Source organism: Cariama cristata, unplaced genomic scaffold (genome assembly GCF_000690535.1).
Source record: "Cariama cristata isolate BGI_N322 unplaced genomic scaffold, ASM69053v1 scaffold40566, whole genome shotgun sequence".
Lineage (NCBI taxonomy): Eukaryota > Metazoa > Chordata > Aves > Cariamiformes > Cariamidae > Cariama > Cariama cristata.
The window spans coordinates 34,965-44,235 of NW_009621227.1; the positions used below are offsets into that span (position 1 = coordinate 34,965).

Here is a 9,271-nt window from a genome sequence, read left to right on the forward strand (position 1 = left end):
AAGTAGGAATGTGAAGTTGCTGTGCCTGGAACTTTTTTAAAGATCCACTTAGCCTACTTAGATTTGACATCACTTTTGTTTGTAGTAAACTGTACAGGAATTTGTTCAGGGAATTCTTGCTAGGAAAATTGTGGTATTTAATTTTGGTTGTACAGCGAAGCAGGTGCTGTGTACCTCTGGGTTACTTATGTCATAAATTAAAAGACATTTTTCCAGCTAATAATTGATTTTTCTTTTGTTTAATTAGACGTGTCCATAACACTTTAATAACAAGCTAGAGAACGCAGTAGAGTTTAGGTAGGATAAAGCCTCTTCGTTTTTACTTAGTTAATTTTCCACTTTTCTTTTTTCTTCTTAGTTTATCTAAGAAGGAAAACTTTCTAGTTTGTATAGCATAGCGACTCTGGAAAAGAAAAACATTCACCTTATTGTAATACTATGTCTGTTACATCACTTCTGAGACATGATACGATGTAATGTTAGTCAAATGTCACAGCCTCCTTCTATGACCAGTAATGACTGATTTAAAGATATCATATTTGATTGTTTGAGCTTGTTCAATATTACAAATTGCTCTCTTAATTAGAAACTTAATTAGAAATTAGAAAATGTATCTCTAAACTGCATCCAAAGTTGAACAGTATTCCTCAGGAGAGAGCTAATTTTTTAAAAAATATCCAATATGATATTACCCAATATATATATAATCCAATAATATATTATTCAATGTATAAGTCTATTAGATACTTAAATATTTTTATAGACTAGATTAGACACTCCAGTCCATCTTCCTGCAGTAGTTCTGAACACCTAAAAGTAATACAACCAGATTAGAAACTGAGAAAAGTAAGGTCTTTCACGTATGAGGTCTCCATATGTAATTTTTTAATATCCCTGTCTTCAAATCATGCCACATTACAGAGCTGAAAACTAAATCTGCAATATACTTTCTACATCAGAATCTGCCTCTCAAGCTTTTTCAGCCTATATACTGCCAGTGAAATAGCAGCTTACAGTTTACATCCCTTTACATCCTTTGTTTGCTACTTCTTTTGCATTATGAAGCAGACCTATGAATCTGGCTATGTTTACTGTGATTGTTTGTGATTATTCCTTGCTTCTTCTATACATTCAATTATACTTTGAGTTATCATTTAAATCTTCTCTATACACAGGTGCAATCAAAATGGAGCCTCCTTCCCCACCCTATTTTTCAGAAAAAGTTCAGTTGTACAATAAACCTCATGAGGAGTCTTCGAACTCCCTCATGGCTATTGAATGCCGTGTGTGTGGGGACAAGGCCTCTGGATTTCATTATGGTGTGCATGCGTGTGAGGGTTGTAAGGTAAGTTGTCACAAATTTATTTTTTCTGAAGTAAGATTTGATACTATGTTCATCTGAATAATCACTTGTTAAAATCAAAGATCTGTTCTTTTAAAAAAAATTTTAGGTCTTTAAGTAAATTGTTCCACATATACTGCATATACTTTATGACTTAAGAGGCGCAAGTTTTTTTAAATACAATTTGCTTTTTTATTATGTTAGTGATCTATTCAATTTTTCTGTGCATTTCTTCTACTTTTGTCAATTAGCAATTATATTTCATTCCTGATGTCTTGGAGGTCACTTGCAGAATCTGAATTCATAGAGCACAGCAAAAGCAAACTCATGCCCAACTCCAAAGCTCAATACTCTGAGCAATTTAAAATTCAGACTCTGTTATTCTGATGGAGTAGAGTTTCTTTACCCAATTTACACATTTCTAGGTGACTACAGAAAAGTTTAATGGTATTAAAAATTGTAGCTGTCTGCTTTAAAACTCCACCAGCACTTTTTTATGTCAATGATATTTAGTGTTTATACATTTGTCCTTACAAAAAGGACAAATTAATAGTGTAAAAATTGACCATCTCCAAGAATGAGAAAAGAAATGCCAGAGAAAGAAATTAATAATAATTCATAGTTTAAAGAAAAATATTAGTTTAATGTGAAATTCTCATCTTCCCTATTTTCAATATCTTGAGGAAAATAACTAATAGGAAAGGCCCAAAGCAGAGCTCAAATAAAATTTGTAGCACTGAATTAAGAACACAAATAAAGCAGTAAGTATGCTGTTGATTACTTAAATTACAGTGAATTATATAAATAAGAGTTGGCATTATGCTTTTATTGTTATTATTCACTGTAAGGAAAAATTGTTATAAGGAACAAATGATGATAAATTTGGATAAACTTTATTATTTGATTACGAGTGATCTGAGAAAGCATCTTTAGACTGTAAAAAGACAGAATTATGAATATCTATAATGATTTCTCTCTTTACAAGACTTCGTAAGACTTCTGTGCAATAATTTCCATGAGTGTGGCACCAACTTTTTTTATTTTTCCTGTGCCAATGTACTTTGCAAATTTGTAATATCCAAATAATGGAGATAAACTAGAAAATACAGCAACCTAGAAAACAGAACCCAGAAATAAATATTGCAAAATAAGTTCAGCACTGTGCAAAACCAAAGAAATAGAATAGATGAAAGAATATAAATTCTCTTTAAATAGTCAGGTTCAAAAAGAAAAATAAAAACTTGAAATAGAATAAAAAAATAGTTGGGAAAGAAAATTTAAATAAGCAGATAACCCATAACCTTTTCTGTTTACTTGAGATCAAACTGCGGTTGGTTTGTTGTGATTTATGAAAAATTTTCTACATTGGTAGTGAAGTTTAGATTTTGAAAATGTCGTGTTCACTTTATAACAAATTGTCCCATGAGCAGTGGAACAAATGGAGCTTTGCTTCCTTTGGCATAGTGCTCTTCATGCTCAGCACGTCTGTAGAGCTCTCAAGTTATATCCCTAGTGTCCTTTCAACCCCGTTGATTCCCACAAGCTTCCCCAGCTATTTGAAATTTTTACCCCTCTATCAAACTAGGTTGAAAATGGCTAATAAAACCAAAACAGGAGCACACCGATAAGCAGACCGTATGATCACATGAGCCTTGCTTCCTTTGGAGATCTGTCTAAAACAAGCTGAGTTCAGTGTGTATACAGAAATGTGCTTTGTATGTATAGAGAAGTGAGACAATGACACTGGCAGTTTCTTGCATCCCTTTATGTGCTTTTATGTTTACTCCAGGGCTTTTTTCGAAGAACAATCAGATTAAAACTGATTTATGACAGGTGTGATCTTAATTGCCGCATCCATAAGAAAAGCAGAAATAAATGTCAATACTGCAGATTTCAGAAATGCCTCGCCGTTGGAATGTCACATAATGGTAAGTGCACATAGCATATTTTAAAACAATGATGTTTCATCTGAAAAATAACATGAAACGTTAGTATGATTACTGAATGTACTTCTTTAATATCTAGAGTCTTCTGTTTCTCTGCACTAGGCAGTTTAAAAATGTGTATCGGAGAGATTGCCTCTGAGTTTAGGAGACTATGCATATGATTGGAGATTACTTTCAATATAAAAATCAGATAGACATCTGCACTTATTGATATAATACATAGTATAATATACGAGTTGGTTTTACTCTCCATCATTCTTGCTCATTACACTGTTGGTTGTTCTTCCTGAACATATTCCTAGTGTAATTGTTGTTTTTCAGTTCATTGTCTTATTTTCTGACAAGACTCTTTTGCATACTATGGCTCAATATCCCTTTCCTATAAGCGGAAAACTTAATTTAATTATGAAAAATGGACTAGGGAATTTACTGAAACTTTGTGAATAATAGCAACTTGAATTTGATACATAGGACACTTACCGAGGACTGTTAGCATCGCTAAGTTAACACTTCCTCACACTAGAACACAACGTACTTTAAATGAATAGGCCAGACTCTGTACTGTTTTAAAAAATCTGTCCTCCTACTTCCTAGGATACCCACATCTGGGCATAGATTCCAATGTGTGGTAAGTAGGAGTGTAGAGTTTCGTAGCATGTCCATTCAGCTGTCGGCCTCTAACCATACAGTGCGTACAGCTGTGATTCCTGTGTAATATGCGCTGTCTGACCTCTCCACCATCTAGAGGTGAATATCCCTTCCCACCTGTGAACTGTAACCAGTGTTCAGTAGTCTCAGATAGCAAATGTGTTTGCAATTGTGTACAGTTCTGTGATTGCCTTCTTTATAGTAGATAAGCAGCTAGCATTAAGCATATCATGATACTACTCTCTTGCATAGAATTTAGAAGAAAGTCCCTCTAAACTTTAAAATTAACGTATCAATTCATGTGGAAACACTTACTTACAAATGTTTGGACAGAAAGACATAATGAAGATTCTTTGCTGCCTTGCTTTGGCAAGGTTGAGTGAAAACAGGAATTAAATGTCATAACATAGAGACTTATGTAATTCTAAGGGTAAAGAATTGCAAACATGACTGGGAAAATAATTTCTCTGTGGTTTTTTTAGAACTTTCATTATTTTCAATATAAAAAATGAGTGTACTGTCCCCAAGAGGAAAGCTTAACTGTGGTTTGCAAAGTTAATACATGCACTGAATGTAAATTGGTATGGGAAATGTTTTGCTAATAGAAAATATGGTTTTCAAGTTCCTGGGATGCAACAGTAACACTTAAAAATAAACCTAATTTTGAAATGCTACTGTGGGTATTTTTATAGTAATTCAGGAGGTTTTATTATTATTATTTTCAAGGTGCATGCCAAATTCTCTCATAACCTAGCAACACGGCTTCCAATTATGTCAATGGGAACCATGTGGAGTTCTATCGAGAAGGGGAAGGCCAAGACCATCCTCTCTGGCTTAGTAACACAAAGGGCCCAAGAAATATTTTTAAAAATAACATTTCACCTTCCATTTTTTTCCTGTTCAGCCACTGCCAAGGCAGAAGCTGTGGTACCAGCAGGGGCCGTGGTTATGGGAGTCGGGAGGAGGCATAGAGAGGAGGAGGAAAGGGCGAAGCCATTTGTCCCAGGGCTTGAAGGAACGCTTCCGTTTGCTCTCACCATAAGTTCACCTAACAGGGAATTAGTAGTGTTCATATTCACATGTTGGTGTCTACATTTGCCTTTTTCCCCACTCTGGTTACATTACATTGCATGAAACAACACCCTTATTCCTCCATCATTTATAAACAAATAAATTTATAAAAAAGAACTGAATTTTGCCTTTGAAGACACAGGTCTATATAAAGAAGCATGCAGAAATGCAACATTGGATGTGGTCAATGACACTGAGACATTTTATGCTACATCTACAGATTAAAGTTCAATCATTTGGGTAGTGAAAGTATCTGAATTTCATAGCATAATAAATTCCAATCATAATAAATGCTGGGAATCAGAATGTGGATTATTTGTGCCTGAAGGTTCCAGACTATGACTGTCTTTGCATAGATATATTATTGCCAAATGAATAGGGCACTTACAAGAACGGGGAATGCAAGGAGACACTTAGCAGCTACAGCCACATTTTTTCACGTTTAAATGCTACATACCACTTGGCTGAAGGTTAAAAAAGACAGTAGTGTTCTCATGCTTTGAATATTGTTTTCCTTTCCTTCTCTAGCCACAGTTCTGCTCTGGGTTTAACCCTTAGTTGCTCAGATTGCATTCTGAAGTATCACTAAGCAGAAGCTTAGTTCTTTTATTTTAGAAATGTCATTGATTTTTTTTTTCCTCTTCTACTAAAAGTACTATTTATATAAAACCAACTACTGTAATGAGAAAAAGAGCACGCATGGCAATATGTCTTTATTATCAGTTCTAGGAGATGTGAATTTCTCAATCTGGGCTCATGCCTCCAGTAAACTCACACAGGTATCCGCCCTGGCTTTATCTTGTGTTTTCTAGTCTAAGAAACTGTATTTATAGTCTATTTGGGGACTCATGCTCAAAAATAATCCAGACAATTGGAAGAATAGAGTATTTTACAGAATAGTCTATAAGCAATTGTAGTGACTTCTCCAAACTGTAAAATGTGGCATAAGGATAAATATTCCAGTTTTTCCACAGAAAAGCAAAGGATATAATGTAGCATGTAGTGTCTTACTGTATTCACTGTGGGGTTTATATCACTGACTTTTGGAGGATACTGTAAATGCAAGTAAAAGAAATAACTGCCAAAGGAAAGAGAGAGAGATCATATGTTCCAGCTGCAGGCACATGCCCAAACTTGCACAATCTTCTGTTACTGTGAAAGAAATTGCCATCTGAACCCCTTCCACCCTTGCAGCGTGAGCAGCAAGCCATATTTCCAGATCAAAAAAGCCATATTTCCAGATCTCTTATACTGGCTCGCTGGCCTGTCCCTGCCCTTCCGGCCTCTACAGATCCTGCCTTGAGCCACTTCCCAGGCTCCTGGGGGATAAGGAAGCTGGGCCTGCTGTGAGGGCAGATGGAGGGGAGAAAAGATGGAGTAGCAAAGAGGGTAAGTGGTCCCAGGAAATAGAAGATGAGGCCAGGGTCAGAGGAGGGAGGTAAAGAGAGAAGCAGAAAAGGATGCCACCTCTCCTTGAAATTTTCCTCAACCACCAGAAATGCTGTGAACTCTTACCTACCCTGTGAACTCTCCTTTTTCCATCCTGACCTCTGAAAGTATCATCAATCCCTCCTACTTCTCCTCTCACCTAAAATCCCACTTTCCAAATTCCTTCTGTAAACCTCCTGGTGCCTGACTTCACCTTGACTTTTCTCTGAGTCCCCTGAAAGTGACTGACAATGACTTTCAAAAAGACTTTCAAAAATTACTTTCCTTTCCAAAAGGAAACTACTAGGCTAGTACCACAAAACTGAATTTTGCCCCAGATTTTGCCTGCAATGCTAATAAACATTGAACAGAATCTGCTGTAACTAATATAATATTTATAAAATATATTCTAAACTCTAAAAAAAAGAATTTAAAACTGTCCTTTTGCCTAACAGATTATAAGATAGGAATGTTTGATTCACAACTCTCTAACTTTATGTATGTTGTTAACAAATTGTTTTATTTAAAATATACTTTTGGGTCCTGATCAACTTTTGTTTAGGAAACTTTATTCTCATAAATTGTGAATTACATCAGAAATCTTCAAGACACATATATTAATGAAATAGGGATAGTGTTTAAAAGTGGATCATGAAAGATCCACTGCTATTAATCCATCCTAAAAACACCCATTTAGAAAGAAACAAACACATGTGGAAATGATTGCTAGTAAACATACAATCCATATTAAAATTAAGATGCCTAACGAACTTTACCCTAAGCACAGTTTTCACACACTAAACATGAGAAAATATTATGAGATTCCTGAGGGATTTCATTATTGGTGAATTATTTTATGTAAAAGTCTGACATTATGACGGCAGGCAACAAGAGACACCCTAAGGATTTCTATAGTACAGAAAACAGTAAGATCTCATTTCCATTCTTAGAGAGGTGAATTCATGTATTTAGAAGAAGACTCAGTCCTATCTGCTAAATGCAAACTCTGCTAATATTAGTGGCTGTTTTGCTGAACTGATAGACATGTGATCTGATAGCTGGCAATCCCACTCAAGTGGGTTGTTAAACCAAGGATGGGTGTTTTAGGCCAGTAAGAGATAACCCCTGGCTCTACTGCTTTGATTAGCTAATCAGCTAGTGCATTCTTTGATAACAACGGCTAGTTTGGACTGATTTGACATTGATGTAATAGCTTTCTGTGCTATGAGTAAGCTTTGGTTGTCATATCTAACTCAATTCTGGATGCAGCATGCAAGCATTCAAGAATATAAATTAATGCTTATGACCTAGTTTACCATATAACATCATATGTGCTGATTTTCTTTCAAAGTAATCTCAGCATTTTAACAGACTTGCTATATAATTCAGTGTTACCTTTGGCGGTAGTACTTATTTCTTTTGTTGTTTGTGGGTTTTTTTTTCCTTTTTCATTCACACGGAAGGAATTTAAAATAATCTTTTTTAAAAAAGAAACCAGAAATCTGATCTTCATAGAAAAATTAGCATCATGTAGCCCCATGCCAAACCTATGCCAAATAGTCCTTAAAAACATAAAGTAAATTTCTATGCAGCTTTAATCATGTATCATTTGATATAGTCTTCCTCCAAGTCTTTAGACTCTAACTCCAAAATAGATTATACATGTGTCTTTGCATTCATAAAATTTAGCACAGCAAAGAAAATGCTCTGATTTAACTTTAATGTTCACAGGAGTTTTTGACTGTATATAAAAAATTATACAAATTCTGAAACACATGGAAACAAAAAATTAGATATGATTCCAACAAGGAAGAGTACTGAAACAAATAGCAAAGTAATAAATAATATTTGGGTTTTATAGCAATTTCATTCAGAGATCTCAAAGCACTTTTCAGGAAAATAAGTATCACCATCACAAGCAAAATAAAAATAAATGGTAAGTGAAAGAAGGTATCTACTCTGGAACTATTAACAGTAAATGAAATATTAACAGTATGATGAACTCCAATGCAACCTGTAAATTAATGGAAATAATTTTGTATTAGAAACACTAGGGCTTATACCACATGCCTACTTTGCTAAGGTAATTTGGTATCCTTTCTTGGGGATAGATAAGCATAGCAGAAATGTGATTCCAGAACACCCTTAGTCAATCTTATTTTCCTTTTAAAAAATAAACACAATGTAAGTTATCATTTATTATAAACTCTACACCAGTGCTATTGTGAACTTTTAACAGAGAACTATCAACAATATGTTGTTTAGCAATACCAAATTGCTAGCATGGATACTGTAATTTAATTTCCAAGAGACTCTTGGACAGGAGACAAGAGACTGCACGGGAATCAGGGTATAGGATAGGGGGCTTGTTTAGAAAACATAGTATACATACTACGCTGTCATTTTATACTCAAAATTAAAAGTAAGCCTATTTTATACTGGCAGTATCAGTGCAACAGTAGATACAGTTATGTGGAAAACTGCCATAAGTTTTAAAAAAGAAACTATTCCCCCTCATTTCTGGCAAACTTACTTGAAAAACCCAGACACTAGTCTATTCACTCATGTATGAATTTCTACCAATTTGTTACCAGTCTGGTTTCTGTTCTTTAAAAGAATACAATTATACAGCTTAGTAGATATTCTCTAGTGACAAAAACAACCTCCGTTTTCAAAATTCCTCATCTTTTCAATAGAATCTCTACATTAAACAATTCTACTTCAATAATCAGTGTCATAGCTGGTATATACACCGTGGTATATCATTAAGAACATTCCAGTAGATACTTGATTAAAGGGAGAGGAGAGAAGAAAAAAAAAGGTGGAAAAAAGAAAA

General features: G+C 34.7%; 1 protein-coding gene across 1 annotated transcript in view; it reads left to right on the forward strand.

Annotated features, from left to right (window-relative positions):
* The window catches only part of PPARG (peroxisome proliferator-activated receptor gamma), a 26,260-nt gene that overhangs the window by 926 nt on the left and 16,063 nt on the right, over positions 1-9,271 (forward strand). Inside the window, exons 2-3 of the mRNA XM_009701865.1 lie at positions 1,176-1,345; positions 3,132-3,270. Of these exons, the coding sequence (XP_009700167.1) occupies positions 1,176-1,345; positions 3,132-3,270 (309 nt within the window). The remainder of the gene's footprint in view (positions 1-1,175; positions 1,346-3,131; positions 3,271-9,271) is intronic.